This window comes from Lineus longissimus, chromosome 8 (assembly GCF_910592395.1).
Source record: "Lineus longissimus chromosome 8, tnLinLong1.2, whole genome shotgun sequence".
Classification (NCBI taxonomy): domain Eukaryota; kingdom Metazoa; phylum Nemertea; class Pilidiophora; order Heteronemertea; family Lineidae; genus Lineus; species Lineus longissimus.
Window position 1 is genome coordinate 8,828,954 of NC_088315.1, and position 21,494 is coordinate 8,850,447.

Consider the following 21,494-nt stretch of genomic DNA (forward strand, 5'->3'; position numbering starts at 1 on the left):
ACTCTACTGGTAGTCTGCTCTCATCATTATAGAGTTAGATCCTGCTGGATTTTTCGTTGTAAATGAAATTGTCTATGTTACTATGATGAAAACATCATAAAACATACTCTCAATTGGCTATGTATCTATGACGAAAACATAATATAGATTGTACTTTTTCCACATAGAATTCGCCAAGATTTGATTCTTGCAAAGTGGTCAAGGTATCAGACTGTCCTTCAAGTTTTGTACATAACACAGACACATCACGTAGCTTGTGACCTTTGGCAAGTTACTTTCCTTCTATTGCCTCATCCCTGGATTGAGATGTTAATAAACCAGGATTTCTTGTACCTAGGCCTCTGCCAAAATACCCCATCCGAGTGGCCGATAGCTTGCGATGGACTCCATCACCCTGGCTGAAGACGTTGCCACCAGGCCAACATATCTAGCCAGAGTTGGCTAAAGTTGGAGTCAATGGGCATATATGGGCCATGGCGATTTAGCGGATCCTGCGGATTCTGCGGATTCTGTGGAATCTGGTCTGCAGCGGATTTTCTATGTTATGGGTATCCGGTCGTTTCGCTCCCTGACGTTTTCGCCCCCAAACTTAGCCTAATACCATTAGGCCCCACGTGGTGGCGCTGAAGGTGGCCGCTGCCGTGATGCAATGTAATCAAGCTAAATCAAGAGAGTGTCTGAGAGTCACTCTACCCAAAAATTAGTCGTTTCGCCTCCTGGGACTTGGGGTGGTTTTAAGGATCGTTGCCAGGATCTCGGGCTTGTCACCTGTCATCGCATGATCTTGCTGGCTGTTTGATCATCAAGAGTGGGATGACTGACTCGGGTGGACGTTTTAGAAAAATCTTTTATTTATTATCATGAGAGTGGGAAATTCTCTGTTTAAACTGATTTGTCATCTGGGAGTCCTGGACATCATCAGTCATCATGTGACTTGAATATCTTAACTTATGATGTATCATCAAGGCAATCGTATGTTGCTCGTGCACAATTTTGCGATGTTGTAAAATAAAGAGAGATGTGTCAACCAGGCCAGTGTAGAAGTTTAAAATGTCCCGTGGAAAAAGTGTCCGTCCCTATTGTATTCTGCACGATATTAACAAATTAACGAATGAGCGAAAATGACGTGTGTTTTTCGGGTGCGTAACGACTTACACGATTACGGGCCAACTCGGCCTATTACCAACTCGGCCTGGGTTATCACGGCCAATGTGGAAATCGTCCGATAATAGAATGCAGACATTTTTTTCATGCATGTTGGGTTTTTTCCGAAATGCTTGATAATCTTAGCGGTTTAGACAATTTAACAGTTATGGAATATTACAAATATTTATTATAAGGATAACTTATCATAATAGCGATATTCTTGTGCTGTTTTTATGCTGATTCCGCAGAATCCGCTAAATCGCCATGGCCGCATATATGGGCACACGCGTCCAGTGATACGCAAAGTCGCCTTGATGTAATGTGTCTGTGCCAGATATTGAAGCCACTATATCAGAATACGAGTCCAATACCTGAACCTCTGCCTCTCCAGTCCTATGATAAAACGCTGCCTCTTTAGTCCTATGATCAAATCACCACTTAATACCTATGAGATCACAACTTTTCTATTACTGCGCTAAACGAGTTGAGAGCATCCAGCTCCTCCATCGGTAGTTTCCACGCTGCCTCTCTCGTCCTATGATAAAATCACCACTAACACCTATGAGATCACAACTTCTCTATTGCTGCGCTGAACGAGCTGAGAGCATCCAGCTCCTCCATCGGTAGTTTCCCCGTAAAGAGCCGTCGTATGTACTTGTAATAGAAGTCGGGGGCCGTCCGTTTCATTTCTTGGAAGAACAAAAGATGGCGCCCTGTCAGGTTACTGATGTGGGACCTGGAATGTACAGGTCGAATTATGAGAAGAAGTCAAAAACTACTGAGAAGGAGTCGATGTTTTTTATTTGTACTGTTCCGAAAGTTGCCTCCGTTTTGAGATCATACGAGGTGCACTTGTTATGATATCTGATGTATAACTACACCGACAGTCTATTCCAGAGCTTGCTACCCTAAAGGCCAGCAATGTCTAAACCCACTTGGCAAAAGATGTAAATCAGCCAGAGAAAGTGTCATGATGATCTTAGAATGATTTTGATACATTCTCCGTGGTTTTCAATATACTCTGCCTCTCGATATTTTAGGAGTATCAAAAATCTGAATCCCAGGACGGGCCCTTAGATTCAAAAACTTTACCTGTTGATGCCATTGTCGTCCATCCACTTCTCCACGTTGGCACTTCCCCAGGCCTCAATATCCGATTTAGGACTCGCTGCCTCAAAGATGGGCTGAGGAGGAGGGCGCTGGGGCGGCGCTGCATGCTCATTGGGCACCAGGACAGACGACTCTGGAGTGATGGTGATACTCGGGTGTCGCTGAGGCTGAATATAAATGAAAAGGACTGAATCTCACACTAAAAAAGGGAATCCGTCTTTTTATTTCCAAGTTCCAAGTCTGTATGGATCTATACTTGGTGATATGTATAACAGATTTAATTTATACTACGGACAAAAATGCTGGTCTAGTCAAGGCTGATATACATAGAAGGTTCATTGTACAGAAGAACTTCTCTAGTAAGGACACTCTCGCTACTGCCAAACATTGGCCTTGATAGAGAGGCGTCCTGCTTACAGAGAGGACCAATTTGGGACCCAAATCGGTGGGATTAATATTGAGAGGAGTTCGACCAACTGAAGTGTCCGCTAAGGTTGGCTCCACTGTAGTACAATTTTTCTTGGTTTCAATCAATGCTGTCAGTGAGGCCTAAAAGAATCTATGACCATAGACTTCAGGCAAAGGTATTCAAACTTTATTCAAAAGTCTATCTACTCCCTCCTCCAGTGCCTGAAAATTATGGCGCCTACCATACTATGGCCTATTTTTCCCTGGTTTCCAAGCCCTCGCATCAAATTCTCCATCGTAGCCTCAAAAGCCTCTCCCCTGCTGAAATTGTAATACAACTTGGCTCCAAGAATCAGCCCCAACCAGCCGTCAGGTTTATATTTCGGCTCGACTATCAGTGGAATGATCCTCTTTCCTTTCGTAAATGCGTATTCGCCCTCTGAAAAAAGATTAGTATGGTAACCTCACATTAACATGTTTATGTTTTTGATGAACAATAGATTTACCTGTAGACAATTTAAGATCTCCATGGATGTCAGGACTGTTATCCTCGATTCCTCCCCTCAATTTAGCACCCATTTAAATCCAACAATGGCAGTCAGTGTAGAATGATTTTGAAGGAGACGTGGTGGTGTGGTGTAGTGGCTAGGGTCTCTGACCAGCAGTCAGGAGGTCTCCGATGCGATCCCCACTGTTGACATACGGCATATGCCTTTAAAATGTCACAAACAGGACACTTACCAACCCGACAATTCTGACTATTTTTGTACTTCTGCGACATTGCAACTATGACCGCTGACGACTGCTCGATTGCATCAGCCATCGCTGAGAGCGTTGAGCCTTGCATGTGCTCCACGTCCATCCAGATCTTGTAGCCGTGACTTTTCAACATGTCCTTAATCCTGATCATGAGAGGCTGGACGTCCCACTGGTAACTGATCATTATGTGTTGGACGTCGTTAATATCTGCCGTGCTTGGCCGACGTTTGGCAACCATTTCTTCAAAAACTGAAAATAAGAAGGACATCGGGAGTGAAAATCTGCTCATCTTGTCCAAGTCATGATTTTAACATTTGGATTTTTTAGCTTGAGTGTAGGAAAAAACCAAACAGGGCAAAAAGTAATTCATACCAGTTCTGACAGTTGCAATGACTGCCTTTTCAAACAAAAGAAACAACCTTAAGGTTTGCTTTTTTTTAACCTTTCGAAGCAAAGTGGTTCAAGGATTATAAAGGGGTGGACTCAAGTCTGAATATCATGGGTATATGGGTATGTCCCCTTGAACACTAGAATACTTGTGTCCTTTGGTATGTCATCGCTGTGGCATGCAATAAACACTCACTAGAGATACAGATGAAGAAGTATCGTCATAGGCCCTAAAATTTGATTTAAGAAAAAAACGAACTTTCAAGTAAAAGGCCCAGTAGTATTCACACAGAGACCAAACGAATGTGGAAATTTACTTTTGAAGCCATCTATAGATTTGCAATCTTACTCACCCACTGTGTTACCGGGTTCATAAGCCGATATCTGCGTAACCGTCCATAGTATCCCTTTTGCCATCTTGCGACACTGATGGTCAGGATCTGCGGCAACAGTTTCAAACCAATCCATCGCGTCAGCATCATCAGCCATCTGGGCCTTGTTGTCTTTGTTGAAACACAGCGTCCAGATAGTCTTTGTAGATTCTGGAATGTAAAGGTAATTTGTAATGCAAGGTAAAATTAGAAATAAACATTGCCGCAGTACAGTTATTATGGACGCAAATGCAATGAGACTAGGCATGTACACCATTTGTATATTAGTCCACACAACTGCATTATCGTAATTTCTATTCTCTTTGTGGATTTTCAAAATTAGGAACTCTCAAAATCTGTTTCTGATTTCAAATTTTGGCCTTCAAAGATAGAGTATGGGAACAATCTTGGTCATTGAAAAATAACCAATAAAGCCCTGCTAATGCACCTGCCAAACACGCCCTCTGTATTTTACTTACCTAACTGTTCCGTCGGTAGGTCCTCTCTCCTCATAGCTTTCATCAATGAGTCAAACGCACCACATTCGACAACAAGACGTTTATTCGTGTCATTTCTCGCAAGCACATCAATACCTGAAAATATTTACCAATCTTCGATTAATAACTCAACAATGTTGATATTTTGGAATACTGATCAAATCAGTCAGGAACTTTTGAGGCAGCTGCTTCGTGTACAGAAGGTTGAAGATCGTGACCCATTGGTAGCTCTTTCCCTGGCAGCCAGTTAGCCACAAGCTAGTTGAATACAGGGTAAATCTGTTCAAATCTTCTTTGCGCCTGGCACCTGGCATTAGAGACAGGAGTTTGGATGTGAAGAGCATCCCATAAGCCAAATCTCACTTGATACCAGCATATCAAAAGTGCACAAACAATGTCAAGTTACAAAATGTCTTCATTTTGAATTCATTTTGATCCTTTTTCCAGATATTCCCACCAAAAGGAAAACTCCGTCCCAAATAAAAATGTGACCCGTCACAGCAAAACCAGGTGCATGTCGCACAGAAGATGAGCCAAAGTGACACCAGGAGATAATGGAAGAAATTGATGTGCTCATATTTCACAAAAGGCAGACAATAGAGAATTGATCAAACAGTCCGTCTCAAGCTGCCAAGCTCAGAGCGACATGCGCCTGGTTTTGCTGTGACGGGTCAAAAATATAAACCATGTGCTTATATGTATGACCAGTTCTTATCTTCAAACATGACAGATCTCTAGTCTACCTGCCCTCAAACTATCATTGCCTATGCATGCCTCTGCAAACCTACCCTTTATCAACTCCAAAGCTGACCAACCCATATACTGGCGATCCTCCCGCTCTAACGCTGCTGTCAAATTGTTCACAAGTTTTTCCAGAAGAGGTTTCCGCGCCGCAAACACATGGCTTTTTTCTTCATCCGAGAGATATGCAATGAGGAAAAGGGCGGACATCTGATAGGATGGATACTTTGAATCGAGATACGCCGACCCCGTCTCGAAGGCTCCGACTTCCAGGAGGCGCTGACGGTTGTCGCTTACTCTAGAGCAGTTGTAAAGAGTAGACAGGCTGGCTTTGACTATTTTATCAACTTGCTGAAAGCGAGAGAGAAAAATGTAAGAAGAGAAAAATGTTTTTCAGTTTAAACTAGCATTTTAATGAACAGCGTAGGCCTTTAAATTTAGGAATATGAAATTCAGGAAGAATTTTCTGCTCATAAGAACAGTGACCAAATAAACACTGCAATGGCAATGCCCTACTGCAGAGAAAAGACTACTAACAAGAACTACCTTGTCAATTTCCTTAGAAAAGTGGGCTTCTCTTTTCTCCCTCAAGAACCAGACGACCAGCTCCAGAAGACCAGGGGTTCGGCATATCGCTCGAGTAAACTCCTCTGTTTTATCCGTGAAGTTGAACAAAGTGATCATGACATGGGCCACAGGATTGAAATACTTCTTAACCAACTTCCCCTCACCGTCAACAAAGTCTAACTTGAAGAAAAGCTCCAGAATTTGATTATACACCGGCATGATATCCGCATCAACTAAAGCTAGGGCGATGTCGTTCCTCAACGTATTCCGCAGCCCAATTGGCTGATGCTTCAAAGCATTGATATACGAATTTCTAATATATAAAAGCGCTTCCCGAAACTCCATATCTGTTGCAAATTGTTCCATGTTCAACTCCGTGCTCTCTGGGACACTCAAGAATTTATTTTTGATGCAAGGGATGCAATAAGAGTTTATCTTATAGAGCATCTTCTGGCGATGTTCTTTGACCTCGTCCTCAGTCAACATTTTTATCTCCTTTTTTATCTTTGTGGTTCTGGTCTTTGCGTCCCCATCTGCAAGTGTAATCGTATCCTCCAAACCAGAGAGAGGTCTTCGCCCTGGAGACACTGATGTTGGTGTTGGGGGTACCTCCCCAAATGTCACCCCTCGAGATGCCCCATCGTCAATGTTCATCACCGGTTCCGCACATCTGTAAACATCATCACTTTCTGCCATGCTTGCCATTGGCCGAGGAGCATCAATTATTTCTCCTGGTTCAGCAGATTCTTTTCGTTCTTCTTCACAGTGGAACATCTTTACTTTTGAAGCTTCAAGTCGCCCTCAAACATATCCAAGCCTTCCTGAAACTAGATTTGGAAAAAAGCTGTTTGAGGCATGAATACATTTGATTTGACTCGTCAACCTGTTAGCAATTATCTCCAAAGCGTGCACTGCGCAAACAGGTATTTTAAATAGCTGCAACCAAGGATTATAATCGCTGCAAAATGCATAAAAAGATCTCTGCGGGTAAAAGCCATAATGGCCGATTTGATATTGATGGCAGGTTGTTACTGTTACCAATTCTTGCTGCAGGCAACTGCATGCTGCACGGACCAAATGAGCAATCGCTGTTGCATGCGATCATGATTGCCAGTCGCGGTGATTTAAATCACTTGTTTGGGGGCACTCAAGTCAAGGACACCTGCTTTGATCCTGGTTAATGAGTACATCATTTTCTTATTCAGTCACCTGCCCGGAAGTGGCAACGGTACGTTTTAGACAATGGGAGAGTGCCAAAATGTGGAATTCAATTTCTGCTAATGTCGGTCCATTTGGCATTTGTGTTTACATCATCTTTCATCCTTGTCTTTGAATACTGCTCTCTCACAACCATCAGTGAAATCATTGTGCAACAACCTTATTCTGCGGGATCCAGAATTTGGACACTGTTAGTGTTACAATGACATCATATTTCATCTTTGACAGGAACAGGGAAAGTCAAAGTGAAAGTAACAATGAACATTCATCCAGTCACAACCTACAAAGACAGTGTCTTCAACAGGTATGTCATTGATGTCAGACCAAAGCATGTCTTACAAATTGTTCCATGCACCTTTACTTGTTCATCTGAGTTGTTGCTTTAGATAAGCTGCTACAGAATCGCTGAAATGCGGTGGTTTATAGCTGCATACTTGATGATTGTCTTCACACAGCAGCCATTTATTTACAATTAAATGACGTAAATGGCAACCAAATTCCTCACGGCAAAGACGGAATCAATATCGCGACAACCACAACAGCTAAAAGCTTGACGAAAAAAAATCTGTTTTCCTGCATAAATCTCTGTTTTTCTGCGTCAAGAGACATAGTTATAGTGATAGTTCGATCTCAATATAAAGATCAAAAGCATCCTTATTGTTATAGGTATGTTTATTGCTGATAAATGGATGTCGTTTGGACAATCACGTGTTTCTTGTTGCTGGTGAAAAACTTGAAAAAGTGACACACACACATGCACTGCACCACCATGCACACTCGGTACACATCGTGACATACTCAGTGTAGCATGTATGTACATGTACTATGACTTCTCAGTCATCTGAAATTTGTTGCTGGATTGCTTGAAGAAGTGGTTGTGATTCCAGCAGAGCCTACCGATACTGTACCTTTCTGAAAGTTACAGAGTTCTGTAGTTTAGTCGTCATCCATAATCAGTCCGATAGTCGTGACGTAGGCTTTGCCCTTTTTAGTTTTTGTATGATACAGCTCTATCTTATTTCTTACGTCTACAGTAGGCCTATCCCTCCCCTGTCCAGGCTTTCAGCATTAGACATATTCTGAAGTATCTACACAAGTTGCTGTGTATTCTGGGGATTCATCCATGTGGCGGTATCATTGTTGTCATATTTCTTCATTCAGGTTTACATGGCCTAGACTTCAACCATGTCATCCGAAGACGTTCTGCTGATTGTGAACCATGTTAAGCACAAGAAGGTTGAGGGCAATATGTATATGATGGACACAAGGATGGCCTGGATGCCAGCGAGTTCAGACACGTTCAAGATTAGTCATAGCTATGCAGACATTAGAGGTAAGCTGATCATTGGAGCATGTGGGTTGTTATCTTGCTCATCTGTGCAATTGTTCGACACCATCTCAATCCGTCAGTTGAAAGTTCTTGCCAATCTCCTTGGGCTACTTCAGTACAAATCTGTCATGGTGGTCCCCAGGCGTGTAGAATTTGCCTGACAATAAGACACTATGAAAAAAAATAAAATGAAAGTAATGTAACTCCTAATGAACTGCTTTATAATGTTCAAAATTCTCAAACATTTACATTTATTCCCCGGCCTACCCTGTAACCTTTCAGTTAAACTGAGCTGTTCGATCAGCGCTACAAACTGATCATCTCTCGACCAGGACCCATTTCTAAATTTTGTTCGAGTAAGGCATGTTTATGCACAGTTCTTGCAAATCTGCAAGCTATAATCAAAACCCAACTGAATGTCTTCGATAGGTTTTAATGTACCATCCATTTATTTCGACTTTCAGTCCAAAAGATCTCGCCCGACACAAAAGACAAAGTGCAGCTTCAAGTTGTGATGCATGACAATAGTGCGAACACATTCCACTTCAACAACCCCAAGGGTCGTGCCGTCCAACAGGAGGATCGCGCCAAAATCAAAGAGCTGCTACAAAATCTCCTGCCGAAATTCCGACGGAAAATAAACAGTGAATTGGAAGAGAAAAATAAACTTTTGCAGAGTAATCCGGAGATGCTGCAACTATATAAAGACTTGGTCGTGAGTGGTGTGATCACGGCAGACGAGTTTTGGGCAAATAGAGCAAATGTGAGTCGGTGTTAAGCGCTGCGCAAACGGGTGCCTTAAATCGCTGCTGCCGGCGATTTTAATCGCTGCGATGTGTGATAAAGGGATCTTTCACCTGTGGATAAAAATGGTAATCGCTGGATTTCATATTGACTCGCTGGTGGCAAAACAAAACAGCCTCCACAAAATCAATTGAGTGAAAAAACCCATAGATGGTTTATTGACAAAGAATGTTTCTAGTTTTGCTCTGAATTTACGCAGCTGTTGTAATGATATGTTTAACTTTTCAGAAGCAAGGTTCAGGCAATACGGGGGGTCAAGACGTTGGGGTTTCTGCTGCTTTCCTGGTGAGTTCCATAGTTAAAGTGATACTATGATGTGATTTACAACTTTGCGGAAATACGTCCGTTTTTAATTGTTGATCACAAATGTAAAGCTCAAATTTTCCATTTTTGATCAGATTAGATTTATTATAAAATCGCTGAATGTAAACCACCGCGACCGCGAAAATATTCATGTTGTGACGTCATCAACGAAAACGGCATTGAAGCGAGCCATGCGGGCGGGATTAAACCATCAATTTCTAGAAAATGTGCATTTCGATGCGAAAACCTCACCGATTTATGAGAAAGTGACGTAGTCATTTGTCAAAAACAGCTAAAACATTATATGGTGAAATTTGACACGAGTTACCCTTTAAGAACTTATGGCAATCCCCTTTTTCTATATCTCCCATTATAGCTCTCAAGTTTCTTTTTCAGAATATTCAGTTGAGCCGAACTACTTATTTATCTCTATTCAGAATTCTTTTATCATAAAATTCTCGTTTCCACCATATGCATTCGTGTCCTACTTGGTTACAGATGTCACGATCAATACTTGAAGAATGTATATTTTATTTCATATTTCAGGCGGACATTAAACCCCAAACAGACGGCTGCAACGGCCTCAGGTACAATTTGACTGCTGACATAATAGAATCTATATTTAGAACATATCCAGCTGGTAAGTACGTGTAAGGGGTGATTGCAAAAAAAGTTTGTTTATTATGTGTAGACCCTATTAACGAAAGGGCTAGCCAACTTTGGCTCATGAGACACTGTTTACTTGCAAACTCCTCACTCGACGTCTAAAGCCAGGCACCTGGTGAGAAGGCACTTTGAACCCTATATTTAATTAGCTGGCGGCGAACCAACCGGCCACGTCAGAAACGGGTTACCAGGGGGCCTTGAACCTTCGACTGATTGTTAGAACTTTAACTAAGAGCAGCTGGATTGGAATGGCAGTGCTTTTCATAACTATGGTCAGAGTGAGCATTTAAAAGGAGTCAGAAATTCTATTGAAACTCCATACTGTCCGTAAACAGAAAGATTAATCCTGTTATAATCAATATTTTTATTTCAGTGAAAGATCTTCATGCCAATTCGGTGCCAGACAAGTTATCCGAGAGTGAATTTTGGACCAAGTTTTTTCAGTCGCATTACTTTCATCGAGACCGTATCAACATGAGTTCAAAAGACATATTCACTGAATGTGCAAAGACAGATGAAAAAGGTAAATTTCTCACATCATCATCATCATCATCATCATCATCATCATCATCATCATCATCATCATCATATTGGCATCCTGCAGGGATGCGTCTGAGAGAGACTTGAGTCCATTTGCATTCATACGTGAATATATGTACCGGTAAACACATTTTTACTACCTACATGTAAGTCACAATAAATAAACAGCTGTGTTAAATAGCTGTGTTAAATAGCTGTGTTAAACAGCTGTGTTAAACAGCTGTGTTAAACAGCTATGTTAAACAGTTGTGTTAAACAGTTGTGTTAAACAGTTGTGTTAAATAGCTGTGTTGAACAGCCCAGAAATGAAACAGGCAATAGCTGGTTTTTATGTTGCATCCTGCTACTCCAAGAACTTTGTAGATCGCCAGGCATCCCTAGCTTGAAAAATGGCATTGGCTAATTGAGATACCTATTTATCATATTTTCTGACGGCTCACAAAAAAAACACGTAACACAAAGAAGATAACACTGTTGCTATCAAGTTAATGATGTCACTGCTACTGTTGTTTGTGGTAATACATCACCCTATCAGTAGTATTCTGTCTACAACACAATGGCCTCCATCTGGCATTTGACAAGACTTGTTCCAAGGAAAAGGTTTCTCATCAAACTGTTGTCGTTTTTTCAGATATACAAAAAGAAATCCACACAAGTATCAACGATCCGTTTATTGATCTCACCGAGTTTAAAGATGACACTTTGGATGAGGTATGTTCATGGGGTCAGATCATTTTAGGGTTTAAAGGACCAATGGCATTATTTTGATAATGCCTTAAAGAGCATTTATACCAGGCTGTCGGTTGACCAGTCACCTTCCGCACCTCAGTGATAGTTTCCATCATCAAGTTACGTATGAATTGGAAAAATTCAAAATCTGATTGCATTATCACGCTGCACAGATTACCCCTCTATGTAGACATATTTTATGATCCATTCTATATTTTCAAGGGTTATGGTGCGAAGGGAATGGAGGCCCGTCAGCAAATGAACGCCACAAATCTCTCGATGATTCGCCGCTTCAATCATCACTCGACTATGGTGCTAAAGTCTCTGGAGCAGAAAGAGGCTGCGTCGTCTGCTGCTGGGTCGTCGTCTGCTACGACGCAGAATGGAACGAAAACGGCCGAGAGTAGCAAGGAGGAGGAGTCGGAACCAGAGGCTAAAAAGGTAGGCATCAGTAGAGTTGCATCCCGACTCCTAGGTTCCCTGGGATCGAACCCAACCCTGGGTGGTTTTAGCAGTGATAACCCCTGAGCTTTAGGGCTCCTCAAACTATTACTACAAGGGGACAACTTGTACAACATTTAATGTATCTTCTTGTGTCCTTTTAGAGAAAGATAAGAGAGAAAATAGAAATGGAAGATCTTGAGGATGAAGATAAGGCAGCTACATCGACATTAAAATTGACCAAATTAGAACGCTATCTCCACGGTCCGACACCGGTGGTCGCCACTAGTGTCGAGACGACAGAATCTCTAATGGAAGCATCAGAGTCAGCGCTCCGCGAAATGGAAACTTGGAGACCGAATCTGGTGCAGGTAAAGTAACAAAGTTGTCTTCAATTAAGAGGCGTCCTGATTGAGAATAAGCATAAGAACTGCCAATACTGTTGACAGTTTCAAAAACTTATTTGAGACATTATTCAAATTACCTAACTCCTCAATTTAAGTTTTAGGTGTTTCCTGCTAAGGCAACAGAACTTTTCAAAAGTGATGTCCGATATAATGTTGGCCCTGAGAAAAGAATATCAAAACCAGCTTTGACCTATTCTCCATCACAAACATTTTGATATCCTCTGACCAAGGCCTTTCACAATCAAATATAATCATATTCTATTCAATGGGCCTATTCCTTGCTAGACAATCATAATAAAATTCTATGATTTCTTCCTCTCAGGTTCTCGACAGCAAGATGGCTCTTAGTGTTTTAGGCGAGCTGTCACCAGGGGGTGCTCTTATGTATGGGACAAGTCAACAACAACTTTCACGTAAGTTCCAGCTAAGGGTCTTGAAGGGGTTGGTGTGACGTTTGCCATTACTGGTGGTCCAGGAAAATAGAAATGCACTTGTACACAATGCTGTTGTGAAGTTTTTTGGCATACGAATTGGCTGAAACTTTATATTTTTGGTATTTGTACATCTGTCTGCACAACAGCAATGCTGAAATTTTAATACGAATTCATGTGGTTGGAAAGTTTCAAATTCAATTATAAATTTCAAATTTTACGGCGTAGGCCTTTAAAGTTGTCTTATCCAGACCTTGTGGTCGTGACTTTGTCTTCGTAAGACCAGTCGGGGATGGCAAATTTCATCAAATATCTCAGAATCCCTCTAGGTGCAACTCGGTGATGATAAAGACATTTGCCACATCTTTCCATTGAATCGGGAGTCACAATGGCCTCACTAAGGCCTATTATTCAAGGCAGTAAAAGACGTTTTCACAGCCGACAGACACTGGAGATCAGTTTATCGCTTCTGTTTTCAGAAATGGTCCCGCAAGATCTTCAGCAAGAAATCAAACAGAGTTACTCAGCGCTGTGTGAGCTTTTACGCCATTTCTGGATGTGTTTTCCAACGAATACAAAATTTTTAGAAGAAAAGGTATGTACTCAAGTTTGAAACCCAATTAGGACTCTCTGATAATGACTTAGAGTGTGTAGATAACTTCATATGACATGCAGCTTGACATATCAATGATGGAAACGCCAGAAGAGTATGAGTGAGGTTACCAGGACGTGTTGTCCTTGATGTTAAGTCCTAACGGCGACCTCAATTCAGCGATTTAAATTTCTGCTACCTGTGATCATGATTGTGTGCAACAAAAATTGCTTGTTTGCTATGGTTGTGACAAGAATGGGTGATTGCAGTGACCTGCCATCACTATCAAAACCGGTGATCAGCAATTGTTGTCATTGGCTTTTATTTCCTTCTTTCAGGTAATACGAATGCAATCGAATCTTGAGCGATTTCAACAAGCAAAGTTAAATCCATTGAAGGACAAATTACGTCATATCAGTTACAATGTAAATGTAAGTAATATGGTAGAATGAGGTGTTTCCAAAATCACTAAAAACTTATCAATGGGGCAGTAAAATGAAGTATTTCAGTGCCCTAAAACTTTATCTGAGTTACTGAGTCAATACTGAATTTTTGGTAAGGTATAAGAGTTATAATCGTAGCAAGTTCAGTGTTTGCGTTACTGAGTCAATACTGAATTTTTGGTAAGGTATAAGAGTTATAATCGTAGCAAGTTCAGTGTTTGCGTTACTGAGTCAATACTGAATTTTTGGTAAGGTATAAGAGTTATAATCGTAGCAAGTTCAGTGTTTGCGTTACTGAGTCAATACTGAATTTTTGGTAAGGTATAAGAGTTATAATCGTAGCAAGTTCAGTGTTTGCGATCTCTCTCAAATCTTTGACAAATGTTTTGCCTAAAATATCTCAATCTCGGTTACACATTGTTGGATTTCGGCAAAGTGAGTGTTTTAAGTGTTGTTGGGGTTGTGTTATCAAGCTAATATTATGTTTATCTGGTCTTGAAGTGAATTTTTGGAGATTGGATAACGTTATTTCATTAAACAGACTATAGATAGGAGTCCCTTTAGCAGACGTTGATCTCCTCAAGACCATTTTATACATCCTCATTTAACAAAGCATACCTTTTTTGCAGCTGACTGGACACATAGAGGAACTCTTAAACGCAGCCTACATCAAGTTCGAAACGTGGCAGGCCCGCCGACAAAACAAGCGGTGACAGAATGAACAAGCATAGACTATGACAATATTTTTGTACTCGGATGAAAATTATGACAAGGAAATGTCACAGGTTTTGCAGTAACCACAAGAAAGTTCCATTGTTCGATGGTTTTTACCTCTGTCGTTTTGGCAGGGGTGCCGTTCAAAACTGTTTGTTGTTGTTGTTACCTTGAACACAAGGAATTCAACCATCTACGAATAGCAGTGTGTTGTTAACTGCTCCGCTGTCTAAAACCAATTCTTTTTCTTCCAAAACCCGTCAAGAAATGTACATTATACTAATCAAGGTAAAAAATAGTTTCTGATGACAAACTTTTTAAGACAGCCATCCCTGTATAAGCGTTAATGAGTTTTGTGTCAGTTTGAGAAGGCCTGTGATATTCCTGTTGTGTTAGTGTAACCATGGCAACTATGTAAAGGATGTCCGACATTGAAGGATAAAGTTGCATGTGATGATGCAAGAGGGTTCTGAGCCCTTGAACAAAAACGTGAAAGATCAGTGTCCTGGACACTGAAGTGGAGGATGACCAATATGATCTCTTGCAAAAACCCATTACTTTAGGTTCTTGCCAAAAAATATTACTTTGAAATAATAGTCATTAGAAAAACCCATTACTGTGAACTAATGGGTTTTGCCTCTAGCTAGTCCTACCTCTGTGAGTTAGTGTCTCCGTACTCCGCATCAAACAACAAAATAATGGATAGCTTATATGCACTCCGTGGTATACTATGAGCCTACGCTCTCAAAAAGGTGTAGAAGAATCTCTTATTGTATAAATAATGGCCCAAGTCGAAATGTCCTCGAGTCAAATTGTCCCCGGGCTAGCAGGCATCAAAACGCCCTTGATTAACTACTTGCAAATTTATAGGCATTTAGACCAATTTAGTACCATTCTCATCGTTGAGCTATTGGAAGGAGAGAGAAAATAACCTTTTAAACAAACATTTCTTTAAAACATATTTGACAAATGTAAATGTCGAAATGAATTCAGTGGAACCTCCCTTGCAGACACCTCTCTATCTATTTAGATCGCTGGGTTTGGCCCCAAATTGATTGTTTCCATTCAATTTGATCTCTCTAATCAGGACACCTCTATTTAGGAGAGCACTTGTCAGTCCCGCGGGTGTCCTTAATTGAGAGGTTCTGCTGTACATAGCAGACTGGTTATGATGGTACTGGAGTTGGACCAGAATCTAAAAGCGAGGACACTTCGAATTTCATGACAAGGGGACTTGATGTCCTATAATTGCCCAATACTGCCATGCATCATTACAATCAGTGTCAATCATTCACCCGTGATGACATGTATGATCACAATCATTGTCAAACATTAACCAGTGATGACATTTATGATCCTTATCATTGTCAAACATTGACACATGATGACATGTATGATCCAACATTCAAACATTAACCTGTGATGACATGTATGATCTTAATCATTGTCAAACATTGACACATGATGACATGTATGATCACAATCATTCAAACATTAACCTGTGATGACATGTATGATCACAATCATTGTTAAACATTGATACATGATGACATGTATGATCACAATCATTGTGAAATATTAACACATGATGACATGTATGATCACAATCATTGTGAAATATTCACACATGATGACATGTATGATCACGATCAGTGTCAAACATTAACACATGATGACATGTATGATCACGATCAGTGTCAAACATTAACACATGATGACATGTATGATCACGATCATTGTCAAACATTAACCCGTGATGACATGTAATATGTGCTCCTTTTGTATCAATAAACCACATTGTTGTATTGAAAGTTGTTTTGGAGATTGTTGTTTGCTTTTGCGGCTCACCACCCTAGCACATCCCAGTCGAAGATTTCTGGAGAGTTCGTTTACCTGGCAAGGAGGTCAGTGGCATAGTGGTTAGAGTGCGGTGAGAGTGCCTGGCTCGAAATCAGAACGATCACCTCTGCTTTGAGCAAGACATCTGAGAACCTACTTTGCTTCCCTCGGCCTAACAGTATCGGTGGGTACCAGGAAAAATCAGGCCACTGTAGCAGACGCTATTTTGCACGCTCCGAACAGGAAAGTGGGTGTGGAAGTACAAAGCACACCCCATTGGGCAGGTATGCTGTACATAGGCATTCAAAATATGGTAGTCATTGTTCCAGGGGTGTCATGTCGCAAGCAGATTGCTTTAAAGGGGTACGCCGTTCATAATTACTATTGGTCCAGGAAAATAGAAATGTAGTTATACATAATGCTGTAGTGCAGTTATTATGCATACAAATTTGCTGAATCTTAATATTCTAACACACAAAGTGGGCCTGCTGATAACCGGTTGGTGAGGCTGATGAGATCACATCCAAATGGTCCTGGAATCCTCTCCCAGTGGATTTTCTGCCTATTTTGTGGTGTCAGCACCGATACCCCATCCCGACAATATCGGGCCATTTCACTCGATACATACATACTCCATCGGAACCATGCGTAAGGAGAAGTCGTGTTGTAGGCCCTGTTTGCAAGAGGATGCCGATACCCACACTGCAAGTGAACAGTACAACTCAGATCGAGAGGGAACATTTCTCTATATTGTGCCAGTTTCATACCTGAATTAACAATCAAGCAAGGCTTTTTTCTTTGACACGTTTCAGCTTTATTCATATAACTATAAGGACTGAAAAATTTAGCAAGGTATAGCGCTACACACACGTCGGGACTAGTCCTACAAACACGTAGGCTTGCGATTATGTGAGGCATCAACATCAAACAAATCAAGTGGAGTCTCTTTTAGCCCTTTCACTACCGCAGGGTTAAGGCAGTGTACCGCAAGCCTGGCCCACAGCCGGTATAAACCAAGCGGCCAACTTGGCTTGGGAAAAGTTTCATTGTAAAAAACTAGCATTACCAAATTTTAGAGACAAAATCTGCATTGAATTGACTTCAGTTCTGCCATCCCAATAATTGTGATTCGCTAGAATCAGATATACAGAAGTTCTATTAAAATTTTATTCAAGTTAATAGAATTTCAAAATGCCTATTGTCATAAGCTTGAATCTTTGCTGGAAAGATATTCTAAGAACTTTAATATTTCCTCGGCAAAAAATTGTGGGTACTTGAGGTGGGGATGGTGACCTCCTGCATTCAACTTTACACCTCGAGGATAACCTTTGAAGTCCACTCCTGGAAAAAAAAGAGAAGATTGCTTTCAAGAACTTTTACATAACCATGATAACTTCAAAAAGCCTCGAAATCTATTGCATGAGGATATACAGTCATGAGAGAGACTCTAAAAGCTTTAAATTGAAGGCAGTGTCTATTCTATCGAAATTTGACGATGTCAATTGGATTGATAGGCCACACTGCCAACTCCATGGTTTACAAAGTAGACTTGTAACATTTTAAAGAGGTTCAGATTTTGATCCGAAAACAAGAACAAGGTGATTCTTTCTCTGGTTTCTGAGCATATTCCATGAGAATTTACACACAAACAACTGTTACCACTTCTACAGTGTTCATTGATTCCTCCCCATAGAATGGTCACGGTCATGCAAGAAAGATTAGAAGATTATGCAAGGAGCCTCATGGCCTAGTGGTTTACACTGCCGGCCACCACGCAATTGGGCCCGGGGAGAACCCAGGATCGTATGTCTGGATAAACCGGCGTGGCTTTCAAGGAACTAAAATTCCTGGCTCTTCACAGTCCTTCAAATGAGACTCAAAACCGAGGTTCCTTGTACCTGGTGTCTATGCCAGGGCAAGCTAAGACCCCACCAAGTGAGAAACATGAGCAGCTTGCGTGGACTCTATCTCTCTCGCCAAAGTCGGACCACTAGGCCAATAAACCCAATTGGCGCCTAACCGTAGTGGCACGCAGGATACGCTCATCCCGCCTTGGAGGAGGATTACTCCTAGGAGAATGACCCCTCCAAGTACAGAGCGAACGCTGAAGAAGAAGATTAGGCAGACAAATCCCATGCTCACCTGACGTCTCCACACCGCCACCCACATCAAGTGTGGCCACCCGGTGTGGACTGATGCCAAGAAGATCTAGAAACTCGGCAGCCTTATCTGGTGAAATGAACCGGTCATCGTCAGTGTACACGGCCAGGACTGGGACGTGCTTTAGACTGAGGGACATCGCAAAGCTGCCTATCTGTCGTGAGAAGAGAAACGGATTATTTTGTCCGCTGCAGAAATGGCAAAGTACGAGCTGCAATGCCAATGATAATCACAGCGAAATGCACAGGCGAGGGAAATTTAACAATGTTGTAAAGGGAGTCTGTAGGCAGGAGCCAATAGGGGTCTCTTCCATCTGACAGTACATCAAAACCATTCACGCTTGTACGAGCAATGTATTTCATGCCAAATCAAACACAACTTGGTTCCCTAACTGTGGATAGAAGTCACCCAAAGATGACCAATTTGACTCCCTGGCACCTGCCGTTTCATGACCACCACACCAATGATTGTGCGCTGTGTCAGAGTATGAATTCGGCCAGAGAGAGATGAAATTAACACAATGCCTTACGTCTCTGAACTGCGAGTTTGATATGGCAAGAAGGGCTTGCATCATGTGTCGAGGGTCTTCAGCTGTGAATCCAAACTGTGTCGACTTATTTCTGACGTACTTCTTGGCAATGTTTTTCCAAAACAAACTGTCTTGCTTGCTGGCCAAACTCTTCACAAACAGATAAGTCTCAATGCACCTGAAATATGATTGATTTTGATAGTGATAAATTCACTTTCAGTAATCATTTCAGTGGAACCTCCCTAAGCAGAATAATCTATGAGTAGGTCACCCTTTTCACAACAGCAATGTTGAAATTTATATTCAGTATGTATTCATGCAATAGGAAATTTTCAAATTTAATTGAAAATTTCAAATTTTTCACCAATGGCGTAGGCCTTTAACATATCCCCGAGATAGGACAATTTGGTCAGAATTACTGAGCTACACTTGAGGCAGGTCGAAAGCGGAGTGTCTTCATGTCCATTTCTTCCGTGAACATATTCAACTTACTCGAGATTGTGTGGTAAAGGACAAATAGTGGTCAACGCTTTGACCTTATTCGACTGTGACAATATCTTCAAAGCAGCAGAACTTCCAGAACTGTGGGCAACAATCATGTCTATTCTGGAAAAAAGAAAATAATTCTTGTCCATGTACTATATCATAAACTACATTTTTAATTTTAATTTTTGATTAGTTACTCAGTAAATAACAAATTATTGTCAGTATCTATCTTTTGATAGAACAAGTACAGTGGAACCGCCCTAGGCAGACACCTCTGTATTAAGGACACCCTCTCTATTCAGGACCCATCTTTTGGTCCCAAATTTGTTCTTCCCTTTTCATCTGACCTCTCGAATCAGAATGCCTCTCTATTAAGGACAGCATTTGCCAGTCCCGAAGAAGTCCTTAATAGAGAGGTGCCTCGGTAGTTCACATTTCTTGTAGGCAGATTCTCTCATGAAATAATAATAATAATAATAATGAGTCTTTTATATAGTGCAATTCCATGACACTATAGTTCTCGCTCAAAGCGCTTTGGGATATCATATTATTACCCCGGTTTCCACAGAAATCAATCAGGGGTTTCAAGGAGCAACCAGAAGGTGCTCACTTGAACTCGACCAGTAGGGGAACTAAGCAGTGACTCGGCCGGGAGTCGAACCCACGACAAATATCATCGGTCAAGTAATTGCTCCGTTGATAGGGTCTGTTAGAAACTACATAACCATCCCCAGTTATGCATGGACTGTTCGGCTGGAACTTTACTCACTTTGGTACACCTATTTCACTAAGGAAGTCGAGCAAGAAGTCTGTACGTTCTTCTGTACTCTGTATAAAGGCCTCATCGTCCATCTGTACAAGGCCTTTTGTAAACCCATATCCTAGAGAGAAATTTGTTTTTTATTGTAGATCTATGTATACTAGTTAATTTCATAATTGCAAAAAAAGTAATAAAACCGAGAGGAAAAAGGAATGCGTATTTATGTCTTGATCACCCTGACAGAGTTTGCTGCCAAAAGTCTAAATGAAGTCTAAATTGTTTCGAAATATGGCTGCAGAACCTGGCCAATGAAACCAAAGGTGGAGAAAACCGATGTATTTCTTACCAGGCATATTAGGTGCAATAACTCGAATTCCTTTCGTTACAAGAATATCGATGATGGGCACGAAATCATGATGGGATCCTGGCGCTCCATGAACCATCATAACTGTCTGACATTCCTCATGACCACGAGCTCCAGTATCTATGTAAGAAGTACTGAATTTGATATGATACGGGTCATCCTCGTATATTTCTCCACATGTTTCAACAAGCGTTTCTTTTATCGGCCAGCGATCGTCTGTATGTTTGCAGGTGTGTACGAAGTCGAACTGTCGTTCTTTGCCTGCTCCGGAACCAAAAAGATGCGCTCTTTGAAAGAAGTTCACACGTTTGGTGAGACTGTCCCTCTGATTGAAATTTGCGAATGACTGTGCCAGTGGCAGTGGTGATGCAGAAAACAGCGACAAATTAGATGAGATAACGTCCATTTTTCTTTGCTTAACATGGGTTGACGATTTTCCTACCGGGGACAGGAGATCATCTTTAATTGAGGTCAACGTCACAAAAGTTCTCTGGTTTAGCAGTGAGGTAACATTTTGATGTGTCGACCCAAACTTGTTTTGTTGAAATTTTCCAAAAACGTTTTCTGCACTTTTTTGTAAATTTCTGTTGTTGCTTCGACTGACAAGCCGACACAGTTGAACCTGAGTAGTCCACATAACTAGTTCTTCAAATTCAAAAGTAGATTTTCAGTAGATCTTCCTGTAAATCATGATTTTGATGCGATTCTAAATGTTCAATGTCATGAAAGCCACATGGGGGATTTCCCAATGA

General features: G+C 41.2%; 3 protein-coding genes across 3 annotated transcripts; 1 reads left to right on the forward strand and 2 right to left on the reverse strand.

Annotated features, from left to right (window-relative positions):
* Positions 1-829: 829 nt before the first annotated feature.
* LOC135492695 (uncharacterized) lies at positions 830-7,672 on the reverse strand. The gene is made up of 9 exons (XM_064779283.1): positions 7,544-7,672; positions 5,966-6,813; positions 5,467-5,770; positions 4,661-4,774; positions 4,164-4,352; positions 3,406-3,672; positions 2,907-3,103; positions 2,239-2,423; positions 830-1,882 (listed from the first exon to the last, which is right to left on the reverse strand). The coding sequence occupies exons 2-9, from the start codon at positions 6,758-6,760 to the stop codon at positions 1,714-1,716; spliced, it is 2,220 nt and encodes a 739-aa protein (XP_064635353.1). The 5' UTR covers positions 6,761-6,813; positions 7,544-7,672; the 3' UTR covers positions 830-1,713.
* Positions 7,673-7,737: 65 nt separating this feature from the next.
* On the forward strand, positions 7,738-16,392 carry LOC135492252 (general transcription factor IIH subunit 1-like). Its single transcript, XM_064778597.1, has 13 exons — positions 7,738-7,870; positions 8,366-8,537; positions 8,999-9,297; positions 9,567-9,623; positions 10,188-10,281; positions 10,681-10,830; positions 11,479-11,558; positions 11,799-12,017; positions 12,182-12,388; positions 12,747-12,837; positions 13,335-13,450; positions 13,786-13,878; positions 14,520-16,392. The coding sequence occupies exons 2-13, from the start codon at positions 8,390-8,392 to the stop codon at positions 14,601-14,603; spliced, it is 1,638 nt and encodes a 545-aa protein (XP_064634667.1). The 5' UTR covers positions 7,738-7,870; positions 8,366-8,389; the 3' UTR covers positions 14,604-16,392.
* An 894-nt stretch (positions 16,393-17,286) lies between these two features.
* On the reverse strand, positions 17,287-21,467 carry LOC135492699 (uncharacterized). The gene is made up of 6 exons (XM_064779291.1): positions 20,725-21,467; positions 20,388-20,499; positions 19,625-19,738; positions 19,133-19,310; positions 18,586-18,757; positions 17,287-17,784 (listed from the first exon to the last, which is right to left on the reverse strand). The coding sequence occupies exons 1-6, from the start codon at positions 21,377-21,379 to the stop codon at positions 17,645-17,647; spliced, it is 1,371 nt and encodes a 456-aa protein (XP_064635361.1). The 5' UTR covers positions 21,380-21,467; the 3' UTR covers positions 17,287-17,644.
* Positions 21,468-21,494: the final 27 nt, after the last annotated feature.

Coding starts and splice junctions, on each gene's coding strand:
- LOC135492695 (XM_064779283.1), bottom strand. CDS start 6,760: ATGTTCCACTGTGAAGAAGAACGAAAAGAATCTGCTGAACCAGGAGAA. Junction 4,775..5,466: donor AGCTTTGGAGTTGATAAAGG/GTAGGTTTGCAG, acceptor AAATATTTTCAG/GTATTGATGTGCTTGCGAGA. Junction 3,104..3,405: donor TAGTCAGAATTGTCGGGTTG/GTAAGTGTCCTG, acceptor ATCTTTTTTCAG/AGGGCGAATACGCATTTACG.
- LOC135492252 (XM_064778597.1), top strand. CDS start 8,390: ATGTCATCCGAAGACGTTCTGCTGATTGTGAACCATGTTAAGCACAAG. Junction 10,831..11,478: donor TGCAAAGACAGATGAAAAAG/GTAAATTTCTCA, acceptor TCGTTTTTTCAG/ATATACAAAAAGAAATCCAC. Junction 13,451..13,785: donor CAAAATTTTTAGAAGAAAAG/GTATGTACTCAA, acceptor TCCTTCTTTCAG/GTAATACGAATGCAATCGAA.
- LOC135492699 (XM_064779291.1), bottom strand. CDS start 21,379: ATGTGGACTACTCAGGTTCAACTGTGTCGGCTTGTCAGTCGAAGCAAC. Junction 18,758..19,132: donor CAAACTCGCAGTTCAGAGAC/GTAAGGCATTGT, acceptor TTCTCACGACAG/ATAGGCAGCTTTGCGATGTC. Junction 17,785..18,585: donor TGGCGGTGTGGAGACGTCAG/GTGAGCATGGGA, acceptor TTTTTTTTCCAG/GAGTGGACTTCAAAGGTTAT.